General features: G+C 41.2%; 1 protein-coding gene across 8 annotated transcripts in view; it reads left to right on the top strand.

Moving 5' to 3' along the window:
• PIGL (phosphatidylinositol glycan anchor biosynthesis class L) overlaps positions 1 to 25408 on the top strand; it is a 99100-nt gene that overhangs the window by 21703 nt on the left and 51989 nt on the right. For 5 of the 8 annotated variants that reach the window (XM_072730417.1, XM_072730423.1, XM_072730419.1 and 2 more), the window contains exons 3-4: positions 9556 to 9675; positions 10761 to 10811. The exons of 2 other annotated variants lie outside the window; for them this stretch is intronic. In XM_072730417.1, the coding sequence (XP_072586518.1) occupies positions 9556 to 9675; positions 10761 to 10811 (171 nt within the window). The remainder of the gene's footprint in view (positions 1 to 9555; positions 9676 to 10760; positions 10812 to 25408) is intronic. One more of the 8 variants, XM_072730418.1, reaches the window with a different exon arrangement.

Genomic DNA, 25408 nt, shown 5'->3' with positions numbered 1-25408 from the left:
TGCAAATAATATTAATATAGTCTTTCATTTTTCCATTTTTCCATGTATGCCTCTTATTACTTTGGATGGAATTTCTTTTTTTTTTTTTTAAGATTTTATTTATTTATTCATGAGAGACACAGAGAGAGAGAGGCAGAGACACAGGCAGAAGGAGAAGCACACGCAGAAAGCCGGATGTGGGACTTGATCCTGAGACTCCAGGATCACACACTGGGCCAAAGGCAGGCACTAAACCACTGAGCCACCCAGGGATCCCTAGATGGAATTTCTTAAACTATGTTAAACAATTGTGATAAGAACAGGTAACTTCATCTGCATTAATGATTTGATTGAGAACACGTCTAGTGTTTTACCATTATCACATTGGCTGCCGGTTATGAAAGATATTCTTTGGGTGCTTGGGTCACTCAGTAGATTAAGTGTCAGACTCTTGGTTTTGGCTCTGGTTATGATCTCAGAGTGGTGAGATTGAGCCTCATGTAGGGCTCCATGCTCATCATGGAATCTGCTTGAGATTCTATCCCTCTCCCTCTACCCCTCCCCTACTCATGCTCGTTCTCTTTCTTTCTCAAATAAATAAATAAAAATCTTTTTAAAAAAATATATCCTTCATTGTATTAGGCGTTATTGTTGGGAACTGACCTTCATTGTGTTGGATTTGGGGTGCATGACTGGTTCAGTCAAAAGAACATACCACTCTTAAAAAAAAAAATAGAACATAGGATTCTTGATCTCATCGTTGTGAGCTCCAGCCCCACACTGGCTGTAGAGATTACTAAAAATTTAATAATAATAATAATAATAATAATAAACTGGGCAGCCCCGGTGGCTCAGTGGTTTGGCGCTGCCTGCAGCCCGGGGTGTGATCCTGGAGACCCGGATCAAGTCCCATGTCGGGCTCCCTGCGTGGAGCCTGCTTTTCCCTCTGCCTGTGTGTCTCTGCGCCTCTCTTTCTCTCTCTCTTTGTGTGTGTGTCTCTTGTGAATAAATGAATAAAATCTTTAAAAAATAATAATAATAAACTTTTTAAAAAGATTTTATTTATTTATTCACGAGAGACACAGAGAGAGAGAGGCGCAGAGACACAAGCAGAGGGAGAAGCAGGCTCCACGCAGGGAGCCGGTGTGCGACTCCATCCCGAGACTCCAGGATCACGCCCTCGGTGGAAGGCAGACACTCAACCGCTGAGCCACCCAGGCGTCCCATAATAATAATAAACTTAAAAAAAAAATTTCAACTTATTCTCCATTTTATTTGGCTCAGGATAAAATATTGGGATCATCATGGGGGACTTTTTTCTCTATCTATGCCAGTAGGTTCTATAATACTTTCAAGAGCACAGATCTAGAGCCAGACTGCCTCAACTGCCCCAGTTTTATCAGGTCATTAACTGTCACCCACACAAGTTACTTAATCTCTGTTCATAAACTTCCTCCACCGCTAACCTTGAAAGATACATGATTTTGAGAGAATCTATGAAAGAAATCACTTTCTCATTTGTTTTGCAAAGATGACGTACTTCCCTTTGTAATTTCTTTTCTCACTATTAAATTAGTAATAATATGAATGAGCCTGTGCTCTGGCACCCTGTTTGCACACACAGACTTCCCCCTATCAGTGTCTGCTTCTAGCAATGCAGGATGTTTTTTCAGAGCCAGATCTGAGTTGTGAAAACTGCCCTCAATCCAAAGATCTTAGCTTGGTTATCAAGGTCATTATTCTCACCATCTATCTTAATTTATTAATTTATTTTGTGTATTCTGAAGATCTTGCAACTTCAGCAACATCTTGTGCTTGTGAAATGCTAGAGGTAGTCAACTTGTCAAAAATAGATACTTGGAGAAGCCAGTTTGGATTTAAGGAAGACATGTGTCTTTTTTTTTTTTTAATTTTTTTTATTTATTTATGATAGTCACAGAGAGAGAGAGGCAGAGACACAGGCAGAGGGAGAAGCAAGCTCCATGCACCGGGAGCCCGATGTGGGATTCGATCCCGGGTCTCCAGGATCGCGCCCTGGGCCAAAGGCAGGCGCCAAACCGCTGCGCCACCCAGGGATCCCCGGAAGACATGTGTCTTAATCAGCTCAGGCTGCCATAACCAAATACCATTGCCTGCATGGCTTAACGAACAGAAATTTATTATCTCACAGTTCTGGAGGCTGGAAGTCCCAGATTAAGGTCCTGCAGCATCAGTTTCTGGAGATAGATTGTTTCTTGGCTTGCAGATGGCTGACTTCTTTCTGTATGCTCACATGGAGAGGAGAGAAAGAAATTTCTCTTTCATTATTTATAAGGCCACCAGTCTTACAGGTTTAGGGCTCCACAATTATGACCTCACTTAACCTGAATTATTTCCTAAAAACCCTATCTCCAAATATAGTCACATTGGAGAAGAAAACTTAAACACATGAATTTGAGGAGGATACATTTCAGTCCCTAGAAACAAGCAATCTTTATTCATTCTTTCAGCCTCACATTTCATAACCCAGAAAAAGCAGAGCTTTGGAATCTTACTTTGGGTTATTTAGAAGAGTCAAAGAGAAGAATTTTGAGGAGGAAGAAGAAGGAAAGTTTTATGGAGGACCTTCACTCATAATAATATGATAAACATATATTCAGCCATTATTGTCAGTGCCAAAAACCATACTAAATACATGATCTCACTTAATCCTCAAAATAATCCAATTATTTTTCCCATGTTGTATATAAGAAGCCATGATTTGGTGAGAGGTTCAATAATTTGCTTGAGGTCATCCAGCTAGTAAATACTAGAGCTGGCATTTGAATAGAGGCAATCTGGCTCCAGAGCCTATGCTTCAACAACTATGTCTTATATTCGCCCCATGCCTGACACATAGGCCATCTTGTTTGAGTCTTTGACTAACTGTACAAGATAGGTTTTATTATCCTTTATTTGTTTCACACAAAGAAACTAAAGCTTAGAGAGATGGCACTGGTAGGACTCAAAACCAGAAAGGAAGACAGGATTGATTCCTGCCTTTCTGCAGGAAAGTAGGTCATCCGTTTGTGACCAGTGGGTATTTAAGAGTACATTTGGTTGGCATTGTGTGTGGTCTGTTCCTTCTTCCATTGTTCTGAACCTCCTTTCTTGATTTCAGGGAAGCATTTAGCCAGAAGAGCTCACCCAAGTAAACCACTTACCTAATCACTTACAGAGGCAAAAATACTCAGTTGTCAAGAAAAGAAGGCATCATCTCAGTCATTAGGCAACTAAATGGATACTTTTGATAACTTTACCCAGTTTTTAATACCTTCATAAGTATTCTAATTTATTGAGTCATATAATATTAAAGTGTATATTAGAAAGATACATATTAAATGCCTAGAATGAGCAAGGCACCATGCTAGATATTGAAGAAAGAGAAGAACAGTTCAAGGTTTAGGTGCTAACTAATAGGTGTTGGCTGACAGTCACTGCTGCTTTTTTAGAAAACAGTCTTACTGTGCATATGCTAAAGTTGAGGCCTACAGTGGAAGTTAGAGACCGTCTCGGGGGTACTTAGGAATTGTATGTGATTGGAAAATGCAACCTGCAGATTTAGCAGATTTAGTCTTTTGTGGTCTTGTACTTCTTACTTTATTGGAAGAGTCCATAGAATTATTTTGTTTATATTTCAAAACAACAAAAAAAAAAACACATGCAAGGGTCCCTAGGTGACTCAGTTGGTTAGGCAACCCAGCTCTGGATTTTGGCCCAGGTCACGATCTCAGGATTTTGGGATCAAGCCCCAGGTCAGACTCCACACTGGGTGTTGAACCTGCTTAGGATTCTCTCTCCCTTTCCCTCTGCGCCATTCCTCATGGTCTCTAAAATAAGTAAGTAAATCTTAAAAAAAAAAAAAAAAAAAGATAGGTACCAGACTTGCTAATTAATAGTAACTGGTACTTATTTGGGGCAGGTAAAAGGGATACATTCACTTTATAATTCTACAGAATTCTCTATATTTTTGGGAAGCCTATATTTCTAAATTATATATAAATATTTTTTAAAGACCATCCCACGTACCTGGGTCACCTGGGTGGCTCAGTGGTTGAACGTCTGCCTTTGGCTCAGGTTGTGATCCTGAGGATCCTGGGATTGAGTCCTGCATGGGGCTCCCCACAGGGAACCTGCTTCTCCCTCTGCCTGTGTCTCTGCCTCTCTCTCTGTGTCTCATGAATAAATAAGTAAAATCTTTAAAAATAAATAAATAGATAAAAACTACCCCACATACCTAATAAAATATTCTTCCCTTTCTACTCAACTTCTATCCATAGAAGTAGATGCTAAAAATTAGAGTAATTCTGTGTACATTGTGATAAGATTTGATTTGATAAATTCAAAGCATACAGTAGAGTTCCTTGAAATATAACAATGCTTTTACACCTTTTTATAAACACTGTGGTCTTCTCCTGGGCCTCATTCTAGAGGGTGAGTGGGAAGAAAGTCAGATACATGGCTTCAAAGTGCTGTGTATTAGAATACAAAGAAAGGGTGGGGATTTAAGAGAGGCCTGATCATGATGGGATAAAACAAAGCAGATCCCCCCACTTATAACCCCTGCCCATCAAAATGCTTTGGTGCCCAAGGACCTATTATTCAGCAAGACTTGCAAGGTCTCAAAGCTTTCCATGGTCTGATCTTAGCTCCCAGATCGGCCTCATCATCCACCATCTGCTCCTGCCTACATCCCATCTATTCCCATGACAAAAATAGATAGGACTACCCAGTATCCCCATCTATGTCCAGTCTCATATTTAAGCAGGGCCTCAAATGTGCGGAACATCCACACCTTTGCGTGTGCTAGCCCCTCCTTCTAGCAGGCTTCTTGCCTAACCCCTCGCCTGGTCCCTCTAGCAAATTCCTATTCCTTTTCAGACTTCAGCTCAAGGGTTACCTTAGACTCTGTGGCACCATCCCGATTTGCCCAGATTTTCGTAGGCACTTTTGTTGGTCTCATTGTCCCATTATATTCTAATGTATACACTAATTTTTTTGCCTTATGCCATAGCCCCTCTATTATTTTTTTCTTCTTGTATCCTCAACCTCTATTATAAACTTCACAGTAGTCGCTCAATATATGTTTGTCGAATAAATGAATGACTCCACTTAATTCCATAAGCTTTCTTCCTGTGGCTAGCATGTAAATGCCTGGTTTCAAAGAACCTGAGTAATGCCTGTACATCCCAACCCCCCTTTCCTCACTTTTTCTTCATTTACCCAGCAGTGGTGACTCTGAAACTTAACTGAAACTGTTTTCACTTCCTTTAATTAAATAAAACAGTCTGGATTCCTGACTTGTATAGTTATTTTTAACTTTCTAGAGAGTTCTAAATGAGTGCTTTGGTCTGAAAGGACTTCTCTATGGCTCTTTATTTTGCCATTCTGTAGATTTGGCTCCATTTGTCCTAAGGTTCCAGCACAATAAAAATCTCATTTCTCCCAGGGCTTGTCTGAACATCAGTTTGGCATTAACAAGCCCAAGACTTTTACAGACTAATTTTAGCTGAACAGGGAAATAGAATCCAGTACCTACTAGGAAACATAAATGAGTCTGGCTTGCTAGCAGTTCCTGGAAGTCTTTGTGTTTTCCAATAAATCCATACAAATCATACAGTGAAAGAGAAGCCACAAAGCAAAGTCTGAGACTGTCGGGGTCATGTAGGTAATTAAACGTCCTCTCCTCTTGAGACCCAGTAAGAGCCTTTCCCCTACAAAAACAAAAACAAAAACAGGCCATATGTTTGGCTGCCAAAGTAGATCTGACCAAGCATCCTCTCACTGTAAGAGATTAAAATAAAGCCTCCTGCAGTCCTTTTCTCCAAATACACAAAGAAGTGACCGGGCTGAGGCTCAAGGGCACAATTCCAGGCCCAGTTGGCAAGAGCAAGTCAGGGCTCCCATCCTCCCAGAAGGCGCAAAGGACAACAATGTTTCCTAGAAAAGAAACCAGAGATGGAGACTAAAGTAGACCTAGTTGATATGGAGCTATTATGTGAAAACTGAAAGCTGCTTCAGTACTGCTTCAAAGGCAGATTATTCTAGGAACTGAAGGGAGGCGGGGCCTTAAATAACATGACTGGGGGAAGCTGTGCAGAAGCAGTAAAGTGGGACCAGAGAGGGCCAGCCTTAACAAAGCCTGCATTTGTGTCTACTACTACTCCTTGGAAGAGGCTGCAAATAAATATCCCATAAAAATAGGATTCAAGGTAGGACACCTGGCTGGCTCAGTCAGAGGAGCCTGCAACTCTTGATCTAGAGGTCATGAGTTTGAGTCCCATGTTGGGTATAGAGATTACATAAATAAACTTAAAAAAAAAAAAAGATTCAAGATGACTGTGCATTGTGGTATTTATTACAGCACTATTTATAAGAGCAATAAATTGGTAGCAACTGGGGCGCCTGGGTGGCTCATTTGGTTAAGCGTCTGCTGTCGGCTCAGGTCCTGATCTCAGGGTCCTGGAATCAAGTCCTGGTCAGACTCCCTTCTTAGTGGGAAGTATGCTTCTCCCCTACCACCCCCCTCACTTCTCTCTCTGTTGCTCTCTCTTTCAAGTAAAGAAAATAAAATTTAAAAATAGGTAACAACCTAAATGTAGCAGTGTATGATCAATTACATAGCTATGGTCCAGAGCATTAAACCATGATTTTCTAATGCATACTTAGTTACCCAGGAGGATGTTTATAACACAATATCAAGTTTTAAAAAGCAGTATAGGGACACCTGGGCTCTGCGGTTGAGTAAATAAATAAAATCTTTTTTTAAAAAATTAAAATTAAATCTTTAAAAAGAGAGACATTGAACAAAGTAGCAAGATGGTCAGATTTCTGTACATATATATTTTTATATTTTTTTTTAATTTTATTTATTCATGAAAGACAGAGAGAGAGGCAGAGACACAGGCAGAAGGAGAGGCTGTCTCCCTGCAGGGAGCCGGACACAGGACTCCATCCCCTGACCCCAAGATCACACCCCAAGCCAAAGGCAGACGCTCAACTGCTGAGCCACCCAGGCATCCCTGTACATATGTATTTTTAATAATTAACTTTTAATAATACATACTTGTAAAAAATAAAAAGAAAGTAAAAATTATCCAAATGCTCTTAACGTGGAAATAGCCATTGTCAATATTAGTGTTAGCCGTCTTTCAATGCATATTTATAGATAGATAGCTAGATAGCTAGATGAATACATATTATAATTTTAGAAAAATGGAAATAATTCCATAGATGCCATAACATTGAATGTTACTTGAAACAAAATGGAAGTAAAATTGAAAAACTTTAACTTGCAGTGAACTTCAGATAAATGTTCCATCTAATTCAATTACAGTGGATTAATTCTGAAAAATATCTGTCCAAATTAAGAAGAAAAGATAGTGAAATGTTTTGAGGTTTTATCAGTGGTGGTCGGGGTATTTTTAACCCATGTTTCAAATTATCTACTTCTAACTGCTTGAAGGAAGTGAGTGTATTTGGACTTTTTCTCAGAAACTTTTCTCCCCAAGTTCCCATGATATTATATTTTCACCACCTTATCAAGGCTTATGACACATTCTCTTAAAAAATCAATATTCCTGTAGTTGTTTCATCTTAATCTTGTGTTAGTCCAATCAATCTGTTTTATTATGGTTTGTCTGACTTGATTAATCTACCAATGTGTTTTAGAAGAGCAATGCAAGGCACCTGGGTGGCTCAGTGGGGTAAGCATCTGCCTTTGGCCCAGGTCATGGTCTCTGAGTGCTGGGATCCGACCCCCATGGGGCTTCCTGCTCAGCAGGGAGTGCGCTTCTCTCTCTCTCTCTGCCCCTCCCCACCATGCACTCTCTCTCTCTCAAATAAAATCTTTAAAAAAAATTAGAAGAGCAGTACATAGGTGCTATTTTTGTATATTTAAGACGATCTATTGTCTTTATACAGAAAGGACACCTTACATGGCTACAAAATTACCAAATTGTACTTCCTTTTGCTCTGTGGACATTGTTTCGCTGTTTTCTGGCAGTGAGTATTGTGGAAATGTCTACTATCAACCTGATTTCTTTTCCCCTTATAGACCATTTTCTTCTACCTGGATAACAAGTGATTTTCTTTATCCTTATAGTTCCGGAACTTCACCATGTTATATTTTTTAATTTTTTTAAATATTTTTTTATTTATTCATTTTAGAGAGAGAGGGCATGCACACACAAGTGAGTGGGAGAAGGGGCAGAGGAAGAGAATCCCAAACATGTCTAGCATGGAGCCCAACGTGAGGCTTAACCCCACAACCCCAAAATCATGACCTGAGCCAAAATCAAGAGTCAGATGCTTAACCAACTGAGCTACCTAGGTGCTCCATATCATGTTGTTTTTGTGTTGAATGTTCTAAATTAAATTTTCCTAGGGTATAGTAAGTAGGCCTTTTAATCTATAGATTCCATTTTCTCTTTCTGTTCCATTTGCTTTGTCTTTTCTTCAGAAACACTAATTATATGTATGTTGGATCTTCTTTGTTTTCTGTTACTAGCATCTCTGTGATCTGTATGTCAATGTCCCTTTCAACTTTGAAATTTTGAGGTCTCTTCAACATTTCCATCATATCTCTCACTTTATTTTGGATATGTGTATATTTATTTTTTCCCTGCCTATTTGCCAAGCTACACTAACTTCCACTTGTTATGTAGAAACCTCTTCTTGAAACCCTTAAAACTCGTCTTTAAGCCCTTAAAACTCTTCTTTACCTCCTTTTTTTTTTTTAAATATCATGCTGCTGGTAATTTGCTGGTTATTCTTTGAGACCCTGGAAGATATTTTGGAATTATATAGGTTTTTCAGCTGCTTTTTGCTTATATTCTTTTCTCCATCCTTCTTTCTTTCCATTGTTTTTAAAGTTGCCATGCATGGGGGATATCCCCCATTGGTTGTTTTGGGGTTGTTTCCTATGTTTGAGTAGGGCCAGTAACTACAGAATAGTTTTGGAGAGGCAGAGGAGGATTCAGGTATTGAGCTGGGACCATCTGAACCTTCTGCTGACTCTTATTGTCCACAGTAACTCTTTAAACTTTGTCTTTCCTTTACTATGGAGGCACCTGGAATTTTTCTTATGTATTCTCTTATTCACTTCTTGGTACTCTTCTAGAGCAAGGAGCTTTGATGTAAGCACTAGAAATAATTTATCAATATGATTCTCCTTCAAAGTCTGTTTCTCCCTGACCATTATTATCTCTAGTTCTCATGGTGCTAATCAAAGATCACTGGATGCCTCTAAGGATGGTGAGCTTGATTCTGAGGGATTTTCAAGTCCTATTGAAAGTCCAATGCACAGTATATGCTGGCCTGCTATATGCCCCCTCTTTCTGGGGCCAATTTCACAGTATTATGGCAGGTTATGTTTCATGGTGTGTGGTTTTCTGATACGGTGGTTTTCCTGTTTGTTCGAAGTTGTTGCTATGTAACTTTTCTTTCTGTTTTTGTTGATTTCAACTATAGTTAAAAGAAACAGTTGAGTTTGAGAGAAGAGAGTGAAGTGAGAATGTCATGAGCACCATAACTTAGAAGGCCATATTTCCATTTTAGACAGATTATCACTGGCAATCAAAGGAAGGATGAATATGAGGAAATTCATCAAGACCAGAGAGAAGAAAATGAGAGAAGTGCAATATTATGGAAAGAACTCTGGTCCAGGAGTCTTGAAGTGTGGGTTCGGGTTATAGCTCTACTACAAACCAACTGTATCCTTTGTAAATAATTTCCTCTCTCAGAGCTTTTCATTTCTTGTATGTAAAATGACTAAATGAAATGGTCATTTTGCCAAAAGTTCCTAACTAGAGTTCCAAGATTTTCTCCAGGAGAAGAGCAAGATAAGTTTAGATATTACAGAAGAACAATATTCTATAAATGGAGGCTTATGTGCATAATTCAGCAATATGCCAGATATTTTTAAGTGCTTTCCAAAATTTTACTAAGTACTTTTACAGTTAATAACACATCTCCAGTAGAATATGTCCATTGTGATAAGCTAAAGACCTCTCATTGGAAAGATGAATAAGGATATGAAGAAACTCAAAAGTAGAGCTTCCTTGGGCAAACTTCTCAGATCTCCTCCTTCTTTGGGAGCTCTGTACTATCATTCAATTAACTTTACTATAGCTCAAAAAACTTTGCAAAATGGACAGCTTGGGTGGCTCAGCGGTTTAGCGTCGCCTTCAGCCCAAGGTGTGATCCTGCAGTCCTGGGATTGAGTCCCGCATCGGGCTCCCTGCCTGAAGCCTGCTTCTCCCTCTGCCTTGTGTCTCTGCCTCTCTCTCTCTGCATCTCTCATGAATAAATAAGTAAAATCTTTATTTTTTAAATAAATAAAATCTTAAATAAAATCTTAAAGGATTTTTTTAACTCAAGCTTTTTTTTTTAAGATTTTATTTATTTATTCATGAGAGACGCAGAGAGAGAGAGAGAGAGAGGCAGAGACACAGGCAGAGGGAGAAGCAGGCTCCATGCAGGGAGCCCGACGTGGGACTTGATCCAGGGTCTCCAGGATCATGCCCTGGGCTGAAGGCGGCGCTAAACCACTGACCCACTGGGGCTGCCCAAATAAAATCTTTAAAAATAAAATAAAATATTAAAAAAACTTTGCAAAAAAAAAATAGTAGACTTGCCATAATTAACCAAAATAACTTTAGCCAGCTCACCCTTACCTCTACTGTCATAGTCCATTTGGATTGATACAATAAAAATACCATAAACTGGGTGGTTTATAAACAAGGGGACTTTATTTCTTACAGTTCTGGAGGTTGGAGAGTCCAAGGTCAAGGCACCAGCAGATTCAGAATCTGGTGAGGATTAACTTTCTTGTTCATAGATGCTGTCTTCTCATTGTGTCCTCTCATGGCAGAAGGGGCAAGGGAGCTCTTTGGGGTCTCTTTTATAAGGGCACCAATCCCTCATGACCTAATCCCCTCCCAAAGGCCCCATCTCCAAACACCATTACACTGGGGGGAATAGGTGTTAGGTGTCAACATACAAATTTTGAGGGAACACAGATATTCAGTCTAGGGATGCCTGGGTGGCTCACCAGTTGGGTGTCTGCCTTTGGCTCAGGTCATGATCCCAGGATCCCAGGATAGAGTCCCACATCGGGCTCCCTCCATGGAGCCTGTTTCTCCCTCTGCCTATGTCTCTGGCTCTCTCTCTCCCTCTCTGTCTCTCATGAATAAATAAAGAAAACCTTTTAAAAAATATTCAGTCTATAGCATCTACGAAAATTTTACTAGGAACCAAAAATTTTAATTCTCTAAAATAAGTCTTATGGACAATTAATGTTAATGACCAGAAGAAAGGTTATTAGATCAGTCTTTTAGATTATTTCCTCATAGCACCAAGTTCCAAGAAATGATTCTTAGTCATTTGTGGGATATTCTAGAGAGCCTTTGGGATAAGAAAAATTGCAGCTGCCTATATGTGTTGCAATCTAAGATGATGTGGTGCTATGTCTGCTAGTTTGGTAAAACTGTCATAGCTAGTTAGACCTAGTTCCTAAGGCTGAGATATAGCTTAAATGGCCATTTCTGTAGTTGAAGGATTTATAGACTTTACTCTTTTCAGATTCTCTTTTTCTCTTTCCTTCTTTCTTTCCTTTCTTCTTTCTTTCTTTGAGAGAGAGTGAGCACAGGCTGGAGGTGGATTAAAGGGGGAGGGGCAGAAGGAGAGGCAGATCCCTTGCAGAGTAGGGAGCCCAACATGGGATCAATCCCAGAACCCTGACGTCATGACCTGAGCTAAAGGCAGATGCTTAACCAGCTGAGCCACCCAGATGCCCCCCTTCTTTCTTTTAATAATACATGCTGCCTTCCCACATAGAGTCCATTGATTTTCAACAATGGATCCAAGACACTAAAACAGGGAAAGAATACTCCTTTGAACAAATGTTTCTGGGACAACTGGATATCTACATGCCAAAAAACAAAGTTGGACTCCTTTCTCATACCTTACACAAAAATTATCTCAAAAAGACATAAGAGCTGGGGCACCTCAATGGTGCAGTCAGTTGAGCTACCAATATTTGGTTTTGGCTCAGGTCATGATCTCGTGGTCGTGAGATTGAGCGCCATGTCAGACTCCATGCCTAAAATAATTGAAAACAGATATTCAAGCAAAAACTTAGACACAGGAAAAAAAGTATACATGAGTGTTCATAGCAGCACAATTCACAGTAGTCCAAAGGTAGAAACATCCCAGTGTCCATCTGCTGGTGAATGGGTAGACAAAATGCAGGATAGCCATACAATGAAGTATTAATCAGCCACAAAAAAGAATGAAATATTTATTTATGGTACAGCCTGAATGAACCTAGAAAACATTATGCTTGATGGGAAAAAAGCCAGGTACAAAAAGCCACATATGATTCTGTTTGTTTTAAATGTCTAGAATTGGCAAATCTATAGAAATAGAAAGCTGATCAGTGGTCACCAGAGGACTGGAAGGAGAGGGAAATGGGGAGCAACTCATAATGGGGTTTATTTTTGAACTGATGAAAATGTTTATTTCTGTGATAGGTGTACAATTCAGTATACTTTTTAAAAATGAATTGTATACTTTAAATGAGTGAATTATATGGTAGGTGACTTACAACTTGATAAAGCTATAATTTTTTAATTTTGCTTAAATTTTTTTTAAAATTTTTATTTATTTATGATAGTCACAGAGAGATAGAGAGAGGCAGAGACACAGGCAGAGGGAGAAGCAGGCTCCATGCACCGGGAGCCCGACATGGGATTCGATCCCGGGTCTCCAGGATCGCGCCCTGGGCCAAAGGCAGGCGCCAAACCGCTGCGCCACCCAGGGATCCCTAATTTTGCTTAAATTTTATTATTTTGTTTAAAGATAGCGAGAAAGCACAAGTAGGTCTGGGAGGAGGGGCAGGGCTAAGGGAGAGGGAGAGAATCTCCAGCAGGCTCCACTCTAGCATGGAGCTTGATTTCATGACCCTGAGATCATGACCTGAGCTAAAATCAACAGTAGGACCCTTAACCAACTGAACCACCCAGGCACCCCTCAAAAAAAGTGTTATTAAAATAGTAGTAGGGGGCAGCCTGGGTGGCTCAGTGGTTTAATGCCGCTTTCGGCGCAGGGCCTGACCTGACGACCTAGGATCAAATCCCACGTCGGGTTCCCTGCATGGAGCCTGCCTCTCCCTCTGCCTGTGTCTCTGCCTCTCTCCCTGTGTGTGTGTGTGTGTGTGTCTCATGAATAAATAAATAAAATCTTTTTTAAAAATTAAAAAAAAAAATAGGGACGCCTGTATGGCTCAGCAGTTGAGCGTCTGCCTTTTTTAAAAGATTTTATTTATTTATTCATGAGAGACACTGCGAGAGAGAGGCAGAAACACAGGCAGAGGGAGAAGCAGGCTCCATGCAGGGAGCCTGGCTCCGGGACTCCATCCCAGTCTCCAGCATCAGGCCCTGGACTGAAGGTGGGGCTAAACTGGTGAGCCTCTGGGGCTGCCCTAGTGTCTGCCTTTGGCTTTGGGTGTGATCCTGGGGACCTGGGATCAAGTCCCACATAGGGCTCCCTGCAGGGAGCCTGCTTCTCCCTCTGCCTATGTCTCTACATCTCTGTGTCTCTCACAAATAAATAAATAAAATCTTAAAAAACAAAACAGTAACATATACTCATTTAAAAAAAGTACAAAAATATATCAAGTGAAAGCATCAATGTCTCCCTCCATTCTCTCCTCATCTACTTTTCTCCTCTGAGAAACTATGATCTATTTGATGTGTAAATTTCCATACCTTCAATACTTTACAAATATATGTTTACATACCAACACAAACATAGTTTGTTTCTTAATATTGCATACTATTCCATACTATTCCTGTATAATAATTTAACTAGTAAAAGTATTCCCCACCCTTGCTAGAAGAATCATTAACCATCATAAAATAAATGAATCCCTACTGCTGCTCTCTCTGGAGTAATACATAGAATAAGAAGCTTATTCAGTTATATATTAGTGCCTGTAGTATGAGCTTCTGCCTCTTGGGATGTTCATTTTGGGACTCTTACTTAAAACCACTCTTCATTTTTCTGCCCACAGTGTCTTTTTTTTTTTTTTTTAAGATTTTATTTATTTATTTGAGAGAGAGAGAAAGAGCAGGAGCAGTGGGGAGGGGCAGAGAAAGAAGGAGAAGCAGACTCCCCACTAAGCAGGGAGCCCGATGTGGGGCTCAATCCCAGGACCCTGAGATCATGACATGAGAGGAAGGCAGACAGTTAACCTACTGAGCCACCCAGGCATCTCCCCAATAGTGTCTTAATATAATACATGAGGCAGATCAGCTTCTCTAAAAGTTAACTGCCTATCTCTTTGAGATGTCTCTCCTGGAATGCTTTCAAAAGGAATCCTGTGTATGCCACCCAATCTCCATTTTAAGTCACACCAGAAATCCCAAATATACTTGCCAAAACTGATGAAAATCTGTCTGGCTAGTTTCATGTGACAATGTGAACAAACAGACATACTTGGTTTTATATTGTTTCAGGTCATTTGATATAGTACTTCTGAGATAGTCCTTTTAAGAAGAAAAAGGCCTTCCTAAGGAATTAGCCAAGCTGCTGCACAGTTGTGGTATTCTTTATTTTTCCCCTGTGTGAGAGGGGGAAGTGACACTGTATCATTATGATGTAACAGAGAAAATTTGAAGAACACCTAGGAATAAAGGGAACAGTCTAACACAGGAGTAACACTTAGGGAGTACTATTGAATGGTAAGGTAACTATGGGTTACCTCAGGGGTGCTCTTTGGGCCTTGTTCATATATGGGCTAGGGGATGCAAAAGAGCACATAGTGAGCAAGTTCTGATAAGAAGGTGAGTGGGACAGATGACTTAGGGCTGGCAGCTCCCTCAGACGTCATCAAGATGACTTCACAGATGCTCTAGACTGCCCACAGTGGACTTTTAGTCCCTATAAGCTAAGTAGGATCAAGAATAAACAAAGTATTCTTGGGGTGCCTGGTTGGCTCGGTCGGAACAGCGTGCAACTCTTGATCTCAGAGTTGTGAGCTCAAGCCCCATGTTGGGTGTAGAGATTATTTAAATAAAAACTTTATATATTTTTTAAAAGATTGTATTTATTTATTCATGAGAGACACAGAGAGAGAGAGAGAGAGAGGCAGAGACACAGGCAGAGGGAGAAGCAGGCTCCATGCAGGGAGCCTGATGCGGGACTCAATCCCGGGACTCCAGGATCACGCCCTGGGCCAACGCAGGCGCTAAACCGCTGAGCCACCCAGAGAGCCTCCTTAAATAAAAACTTAAGAAAAAAAAAAAGAGGGCCGTCCCGGTGATGCAACGGTTTAGCGCCGCCTGCAGCCCGGGGTTTGATCCTGGGGACCCTGGATCGAGTCCCACGTCAGGCTCCCTGCATGGAGCCTGATTCTCTCTCTGCCTGTGTCTCTGCCCCTCTCTCTCTCTCTTTCTCTCTCTCTGTGTGTCTCTATGAATAAATAAATAAAATCTTTTAAAAAAAAGGAACTTAAAAAAAAAGAAAGTATTCAAGTATTCTTAGAATCAGCTGGGCTCGATAAGCCCAGCAAGTAAAGATTTTCTGGGCTTGGGCACCCAAGATTTTGCCCCAGGCAATGAAGAACATCACAGACCCTATACTTCAGAACAGTAAAAGTCCTGACTATCCTGTTGGGAATCATCCCAACCCTGAACAGCTTCTCCTTGGTACTCACCGTGAGTAATGAGAATGGGATCCCAATCATATCCTGAAGAAAAGGAATTAAGCATATTTGGAAAATACACCAAGATAAAGAGAGGCCAGATAGTTTAGTTGTGAACATCTCTTTCTAGAAAAACTCTCAGTGCTGTCTTACGTGACCCTGTTCATCTCCAGGATAAGACCTGAGATCTTCCATTACTTCATTTATCGTGCCAGGTGCTGGGGCAACTGACAGATGTGTGTTAGAAATCATGGCTTTACAGCTACAGATCATGCTGGTACTCAGCTCACAGGCCTTTTGTGTTGGCGAAATTGGGAACCTGAAGTGCCTAGTATGGAGACTGACAAGTGGTTTTTGTTTTATTTTGTTTTGTTTTTTTTTTAATTTATTTGAGAGAGAGAGCAAGGGAACACAAGCAGGGGGAGCTGCAGAGTGAGAGGGAGAAGCAGACTCCCCACTGAGCAGGGAGCCCAATACAGAGCTCAATCCCAGGACCTCAAGATCATGACCTGAACGGAAAGCCTACACTTAACCATCTGAGCCACTCTGGCCCCTGGCAGGTTTTTTTTTTTTTTTAAGACTTTATTTATTTATTCATGAGAGACACAGAGAGAGATGCAGAGACTAGGCAGAGGGAGAAGCAGGCCCCAGGCAGGGAGCCCTATGTGGGACTCAATCCCGGTCCCCGGGATCACGACCTGAGCCAAAGGCAGACCACTGAGCTACCCAGGCATCCCAAGTTTTTTTTTTTTTTTTTTTAAGGGGGTTGTAGAAACCAAATTCATGAATCTCTTAGATCTCCAAATATTTTTTTTTAATTAGTCTTATTACAGGAGTTCTTTGGCTTCCATCTTAGCTCTTCAAAATGAACCTGAATCTAGGTTCATTCCTAGGAAACCTCGGATCTAGGTTTCCATGTTGGCTATTAGTCTTTTTTTGACCACCAAGTTCAGAGTCAATATCTTCACTAAAGAGCCAGCCCTGGGGGTGCAACTCGGGCACTAGAAGGCTTGTGTAAGACCAGCTGTGGTAAAGAGAGTGTCCTGGTCTTTCCCAGTGGAGGCAGGCACTACTCTACACCGGGCCTGTGCTGAGAGCAGGGGCAAGCCTGGTAAGCACAACAGACTCATGCCTCATGTTCCCAGCCTAGTGAGGAGATCAGGACATAGATTTTCATCGTGCCACAGTAAGAGCAGAGATAGAGCACAAGGGGAAGTGCACACGTAGAGCTCAAAAGAGACACTTGGCTACACCTGAAATTTGGAGCAAGTCTTCCTGAAGACAATGGCTGTTCTACGTGACCTGAACTGAGTCATGAGTGAGTAAAAGGCAGGCTGGTGAAGAAGCAGCAGAAGAGCAGATAGAAAACCCAGAGTATCAGAGGCCCCACCCTGCATGGCGTGACTGCCCGAGGAATGGTAGCCCACGCACAGGCAAGGCGGTTCTGTGAGATGAAGCATTCTCTTCCAAGCCATTTCCTCTCTCTTGCCACTTCCTTTTTCCCTTTTAGTGTAATGTTATCAGCAGCTTGAATAATAATAGCTGGCATATCTCCACTCTGTGTCTGGCACTACTCTATGCTTTAAATTTATTAACCTGTTTAACTCTCAGTCCTATTCCTATTTTACAGATGAAGAAACTGAGCGATTAATTCACTATACCAAGGTGCACACAGGGCCACAGGATCTCTCCTTTCCACTTTAGCCTACGCAATATGGCCACTCTCCACCCAAACAGACTAACTAGAGTGGTGGTTTGTAAAATGTCAGGAGGGATCTGCCAGCCAGGTACAGCAAAATTACCCAGAGCATTTGTTAAAACACAAATATCTAGATGCCACTGTAATCTTCTTAGATTTCATGTGGTAGGGGATCAGGAATCTATTTCTTACAAACCTGCCAGGTGATGGAAGCCCAAAGTATGCCATCTCCTTATCCAGCATACAAGGTCATAGGGCCTTAGCTCTGACCTCAATTACTTATTGCGAGACACAGAAGCAACCTACAGTTCTTTCTTGGTCCTTGGATATGGCTCCTTGGATAGGGACCCTCACCACATCTCAGCTTCCCTCTGCCTAACAGAGAATGAAGTTCCTGTATTTTCACAAAGCACTACCTCTGATGTACTCATTCTCTGCCATCCCCTCCTCCTTCTCACCCTCCAATCCAATGTCTTCCTTCACTTTGGAAATCCATTTTTCAGAGGAAAGACTTGCATCTACAAGGTAAAGCATAGAGGTAACGTCTATCATTGGTCCTGGCTGAGCTGAAGAATATAAATGTCTCTCTCCATTCCTGTTAAGCCACCCCTCACCCCCACACCCTGAAGAAGTGTGTGTAGCAGAGCTATTGTAGGGAGCAGGAACAATGTAGGTGACAATGTGGGCATTTTTAACTCCTCAGCTTCCAGGTGGAGCTGGAAAGGCATTCCTTAGAAGCAGAAGTCAGGGCAGAGACTGTCAGATGCCAGGGCCAGAGGCACTCAGAGAGGCAGAAACTTGCAGGAATCCAAGCTCCCAGTGCTCCAAGGAGTCAGAAGGGATAGGATGGGACGAGCCAGAAGATAGGATCCAGGGAATTGATTTCAGGTAGGAGTGCAGGAGAGGGGGGTGTGCAGAGTAGAGCCAAAGCACTTAGTTTGCTCCTCCGGGCCCTGGAGCTATCTTGGTTACAGAGTCAAACAAGGATTTGTTTCAAAGAATGAGTCACTACATCTCAAGGATTCAACCAAGATTATCTTCATAATCCTGCATTTCATTCATCAGCTTTTACAAAATTACAGAGCTGAATCCATATCCTAATAGAGTTGTCCTCAGCACTAATCTGTACTCTTAAGATTATAATCATATATATATACATCCATTATACCTCAATTAAAAAAACACATTAAAAATAAAGTAATAGAAACATGTGGGGAAGGAGATTATAATCAGACACATCTCCCACCATAGATGGAAGTCTCCATCTTCCCCATTCAGCAATTTTTTTTCACTTTTTTTTAAGTAGGCTCCACGCCCAGCATGGAGCCCAGTGCCAGGCTTGAACTCATGACCCTGAGATCAAGACCTGAGCTGAGATGAAGAGTCAGACACTCAACTGACTGAGCCACCCAGCAACACCCCTGCCATGCAGCATATTTAATTCCTACACTAGTTGTCAACATCCTGCCCATGTTCTTATTTTGCAGGTGGTTTCCTGCACTGATCCTCTGTGATCCCACAATTCGTTTCAAATAATTGAATAGAACCTGAGATGAATTTATGTGGTATTTTTTGCATTAGATGGTTATCAGTCACCTAAACAACCAAGGTAGCTACTATCCTTGAAAACTTAAATAGACATAACCTCTCCCTTGGACTCACGTCCAATGTAAACTATTATTTCTCAACCTTTTTGTAACTGGAATATGTTATACATGATTGCCCAATGTAACAATGCACTTTTTCCTCAAGAATTTCTGAAGTCATAGATTAGATGTCCTATTCCTTCTTTTAAATAAAGTATATTAAAATTAATTGGATTATAAGGCATCCTAGAGAATTCCATGATGTCTCCTGGAGCTAAACTCAGAAATAGAATTAGGAATCTCTTTTCTGTGACAGCCCCAGGTTCTACCTCTTGACTAGCAAGGTGACAGTGGGCAGGCGTATCCATGCTCTGATCCTTATTCTTCTCTTAATAAAATACAGATGTTGGATTACATTACATTATCTCTAAGGTCTTTTTTCACAACCAACATTCAGTAATTGGCCACCTGACGCCATTCCCTTTTATCCCATTAGTGAAGGTGATTTCACTGCTTTCCTACTGTGAACCTGCTTATCTCTTCCTGTTTCTAGTCCTTAGCCTGAAACAAGTTCTAAATATCAAATTGCTGTTTACGCCATTGCCTCTCCTGTGAAATAAATTCCCAGAATTTGGAAAGGACAGTGCCAATGATCTGTTTCCTAGATCTGGCTGCCAGGACTCCACCTGGGCATCCGCTATGTACAGCCCCATGATTGACATTTCACCAGTAATCCTGACCTATGCCACACGAGTTACTATACCCATAACATGCATTAGGGGAAATTTTCATTTGCCTCTTTATTTCATTCTTGTCTTGGGTTAAGATTCTCTCATGATAAGAACAAAAAAAAACAAAAAAACCTCTACTTAACCCTCCCCCATCCCATTCCTACTGCTTTACTTCTCTCTCTTCCTTCATCATCCAGTATTATCTATACTCATCATAACCTCTTATTCATTGCCCAGTGCAGGACAATATGGTTTGCCACCCTCTCTGCTCCCTCAGTCATTGGAACTGCTCTTGGCCTGGCTCACTGGTGACTGCCTAATTGTAAAACCAGGGGAATGCTTTTCAGTCCCAATCTTACTGGGCCTTCTCACAGCTCTGGTCAATGTTGACCATTCTCCCTATGTCTGGAAATTGCTCTGGCTTCTGTAAACAGCACTAGGTCCTAATTGTCTCCTACCTCCTTCCTTCCTTGGCCACTTTGTGTCAGTCACCTCTAGCCACTCTGTTTCATCTGCTCAGTTCCTAAATGCCAGAGATTTCCTATTTTTTGCGCTCTCCCTAAGCCTATGTTCTCAGTGTTTGATATACATGCTACACTGGTGAGCAAGGTTACTCACAGAACAATAGTACCCCATGGCACTGGGTTCACATGGAAATCAGGAACAGGTTCGGAGAGCTCATGAGAGGCACCCAAGTTTCAGTTTGCTTGTTTTGTTATTTATCTTTGAAATAAATGTATTTAATTCGTTCATTTAAGAATCCTTTTTTGAGGGGCTTCTAGGTGGTTCAGTCAGTTAAGCATCTGTCTTTGGTTCAGGTCATGATCTCAAGGTCCTGGAATCAAGCTTTGCATTGGGCTCCCTGCTTAGTGGAGAGTCTGCTTCTCCATCTCCCTCTGTCACTGCCCCCACCACTCATGCTCTCTCTCTCTCTCTCTCTCTCTCTCTCTCTCTCTCTTGCTCATTCCCTCAATCTAAAATAAATAAATAAAATCTTAAAAAAAAAAAAAAAGAATCCTTTTTTGAGTGTATGGTATATCTCAAATACTAGGTCATAGAAATTCAAAATGAACAGTCAAGTCCTTGCCCTCAGTCAGTTTATATCTAGTGGAGAAGGCAAACAAACTTACTAATGGCATGAGGGCAGCCCACAAAGGGTACTGTGGACTCCAAAGCAGGAGTCAGGAAAGATGCTATAGACTGGCTGCCTATATGATCCTAGTCTTGAAGGAAAGAGAATATTAGCTGCAAGTACTCCATACAGAGTGTGTTCTTCTGTGGAGCTGGTGTACACCATGCCTGGGAGTGGGATACAAAGTCAAGTGACAGAGCTGGGCAAATGCAGAACACAGAGAAGGTTAGGTTAAGATCAAAGAATTTCAGCAATAAAAACTATAAGGAGACTTGAAAAATATTAAACTGGGCAATGACTTGATCTGTTTTGCATTTTAAAAACATTTTTAAAAAATAAAAATAAAAACATTTTTTTAAGATTTTGTTTTTAAGTAGTCCTTACACCCAACCCAATGTGGGGCTCAAACCCAAAACCCTGAGATCTAGAGTTACATGCTCCACCAACCCAGTCAGCCTGGCTCCCCAGATTTGCATTTTGGGAAACTCTCTGACAACCTTTCAGTGATGGCTTGGGGTGGGGGAGTCCAGACTTGGTGCAGTGGGAGCAGTTAACATAATTGAGTGAGAAATATGAGTCAGAAATAAAGCATCAGTAGAGGAGACAGAGAGGAGGAGATGGTTTCTAGTGCTGTTGTAGAGGTAGCACTTCTAGAACTTGGAAACCAGTTGGCTGTTAAAGAATAAAGGAGAGAGGAAGCCAGAGAGGCTCCCAGATATGTGGACTTAGGTGACTGAGCATATGAATCACCTTCACTAAATGACTCATCTTTCTACCATCCCCATCAGACCAAACCCCTAAAATGTCACTCTGCCTCAAAAGAGGGAAAAGCAATATTTTCTGAAGGCCTGAATTTTCCCTTTGTCCTACTACAAAATGGAGCCAGCCATTGGAAACTTAGGGGCACAGGAGTGCCAGAGCCGTGACTAGGGCTTCTAGGTGAGTTGGGAACCAGGGTTCTTGCCAGAAAAACAGTGTCAGGTGTCAAATCTGAAAGCAAGGACAAGGCCAGAAATAGGAAATCAGGAGTGAGGCCAGAAGTGAGGAGGTCGGAACATGGTGTAAGAAATGGGTCAGAACAAGCAGTTCAGATGTGCCGCCAAGAAAAGAGGAGGGCTGGAGTTCTCTTGCAGGCCTCAGCTGGAAAACCTGGCTGCAGAACAGCTGTTCATTGAAGCCCATGTTTAGAAGCTAAATTCTGATACATTTTACATGCCCATTCTGTTGATGTTTAGGACCTCTCTGTAAGACATAAGATTAGGCTTGCTGGCATCAAAGGACTAGATTTATACATATATAGTAAAGAGATCTTTTGCCTAAGAGACCAATGGGACCCACTTAGAATGGTCTCAGGCTCAGCATTCTTTAACATATTCATATAGATTCCTAACCTTTAAATTTTCAGTTACATTTCTGTTTTATTTTACTACACTTCCCAATAGAGGATTTTCTATACATTTTATTGACTTATTCCTCTTACAATCAAATTTGGTCCCTGTTCCACCTTTTCCCCCTCCAGATTGTCACCTGTGGATCAATAGCATAGGCTAATAGGTCAGTCATCAGATATAGTAAGTAGCCAGAGGACAGTGAATGCAGGCTTGAACCAGACTAGTGTTTATTTCCAAAGAGTCCCAGTCTAGTGGGTAAGACACTGCAGCAAGATTTTCTAGCTAACAGGGATGTTCAAAGGCAGACAGGTGGCTATGGGGTGATTCTGAGTTGACCTTCTTGTTTGGAATTAGACCATAGCCAACATCTAGGACAGGAAGCTGAGGCAAGTCCTTATTCTTTAACAGCCAACTGGTCTCCAAGTTCTAGAAATGCTACCTCTACAACAGCACTAGAATGGCTTTCATCTGTGCTCTCACCAGACTCTGATGGGGTCCTGACCAAGAGGGCTGGCTCCGTTCTCAGTAGAGAAAAATGTTCAGGCAAATCAAGGTAGAGCCCAGCACGTGGACCTGGAAAACCACAGGAGTCATTGAGGGAAAGACTGGTACTTGATGTGCACACAGATACTTAAGATTCACCTTGGATATCAGGTCCAAAATGTGCCTAGATGTTGGTATTTCTAGTCCTACTTGCTCCTGGAATTGTAGGCAGTCCTACCAAATGGTGCCTGCCTGAGTCCATATTAATGCTGCACATGAGAGGGACTAAGCGTACTTTACGGCTGGGGAGGGAGAGGGTTAGTATAGATTAAGTACAATCGCCTAGAGAACACGGGCTGGTTTTCAACCCCCAAAACTTTAAAGCAGGGCTTGTTAACCTTTGAGTGATGTATGGGTCTTTTTTCCCTCCTAATTTTCTGTTCATGTTTAGCTTACATATAGTATTGGGTCCTCTTTTTTTTTTTTTTTTTTTTTAAGATGTATTTATTTATCTTAGAGAGAGAGAGCACAAACAGGAGGGGCAGAGGAAGAAGAGAGAAACCCAAGCAATCTCTGTGCTGAGTGCAGAGCTAGACTCGGGGTTCAGGGCTCGATCTCATGACCCTGAAATTACAATTTGAGCTGAAACCAAGAGTCAGATGCCCAACCAACTGAGCCACACAGGTGCCCCTGTGTCTTCTTTCAAAGAAAAAAACCTTTGAGAATTCTCATATACGTAAACACATGTGCTAAAATCATATGAACACATCTGCCTTGTTGTCAATGAAATAATCACAAAAACTGTTTAGATTGTTATCTAAGTAAAAATATATTTTTTAGGGATTTAAAAAATATATTTTACTTATTTAAATATTTTAAAAATATTTGTTTATTCAGAGAGACAGAGAGAGGCAGAAACATAGGCAGAGGGAGAAGCAGGGACTCCCCCCTAAGGGCCCTGGGATCACGCCCTGAGCCAAAGGCATACGCTCAAACACTGAACCACTCAGGCATCCCAAAAATACATTTTTGTAAGAACTCATGGACTCCTGAGAATTTAGGCACAGACTCCAGGAGATTTGTGGACCTCAGCTGGAAAACATTGCTGCAGAACCATGGTTATTATGAACTCACTTTACAAGCTAAATTTTGACATGTTGTAGATGCGAATTCTAGGACCATTCCACCTTGCCCAAGAAAAGTCTAAGTAATTTTTAATTGTTCTGAAAGCATATCAACTGCTTTTATGTTTCAGGGACTAGGTACCAGTGGTTCTTAATAAATGAATGCCACCCATCCCTGAGATTGTGTATATTGCTATCTACAAAGCCAAATAGAACATTCATAATAACTATGACTATCTCCCAGCCAGCATAGCAATTGTGTCCTTATATATACCTTCAAGTTACTACAGCAAATAGAATCTACCCAAATGGGAATAATCTTGAAGGGATTTAGATTCCTTCTCTGCATGCTTTCCTTATAAATCCTCAGCCTAGTAGCCATGTATATTTTCTACTGCAATATTTAATGTTTAATTCTTTGCCCAGTGGCTAAGAAATACTAACTTTAGAAGGATTTGGATGCTGATATTGGCAAATTTTTATAAGACTGGCCAAAAGAGAAAGGAGAGGAAAAAGGGGATCCGTGATATAATTTTCAATGGCAAGAGGGAGATAAAGCCTAGGTCAAGTTCAGAAGAAACAGCTAGTGTTCAGGTACACCAATGGTGACACCCATTGTTACATCTTCTGTGTGACAAGAAGTGAGCAAACCACAGGTGAACTAGAGCAATAAAAACCTTTAGATACTCATTCTCAGAAATGCTGATATTGACCAGAGACTGGAAGGAGGAAGGAACAGATGTTCACAGGAGCACCACTAAGATGGTGTTGACCAGTGGGCCAAGACTTTAAGTCACTGTAACAGTAGACTGCCCTGGTCTGGATACTACTACAGAAGCCATCTGACCACCAGATGATACAGTCTTCCTGGGAAATGTCACACATGTCAAATTCTCCTCAGCCTTGCCTGCCCACAGTCCCCTGAAAAGCCTTCCTTGTTCTGGGTGTGAGGAGAACTGCAGAGGGTCCCTTGGCTTAGATTCCTCCAAGTCCCCAATCACAAGGCTCTCAGAGAGTGCAGAAAAGAAATAGAAAGAATCCATATTATTGTTCTTTTTTTAAAAAAAAAAGATCTATTTATTCATGAGAGACACATAGAGAGAGGCAGAGGGAGAAGTAGGCTCCCTACATGGAGCCTGATGTGGGACTCGATCCCAGGACCCCAGTATCATGACCTGAGCTAAAGGCAGACACTCAGCCACTGAGTCCCCCAGCGCCCCCATATTGTTGTTTTTCACAGCTTTAGAAAAGCCCAACTTTAGAAAGGAGTCGGCAGAGTAGAATGCTGAATTAGAGAAGATAATTGGCCTGGGTTTTGTTTTACCAGACAGTTAAACTATTATGGAAAATATCTATTTCTATGTGGCCTAAATACCTTGACCTAGACAGCTTGAAAACAGAACCATTTTACCTCCCAAACATACTAAGTCAGTGTTGGTTTCAAAACGGTCCCTAGACTGACTTTTTTTTTTTTTTTTTTTTAAGATTTGTTTATTTTAGAGAGACAGAGAGCATGAGTGGGAAGGGCAGAGGGAGAGGGAGAGAGAATCTCAAGCAGA

Source organism: Vulpes vulpes, chromosome 12 (genome assembly GCF_048418805.1).
Source record: "Vulpes vulpes isolate BD-2025 chromosome 12, VulVul3, whole genome shotgun sequence".
Lineage (NCBI taxonomy): Eukaryota > Metazoa > Chordata > Mammalia > Carnivora > Canidae > Vulpes > Vulpes vulpes.
Note: the sequence above shows the minus strand (reverse complement) of the source record. Positions and strands in the feature narration are given on the sequence as shown.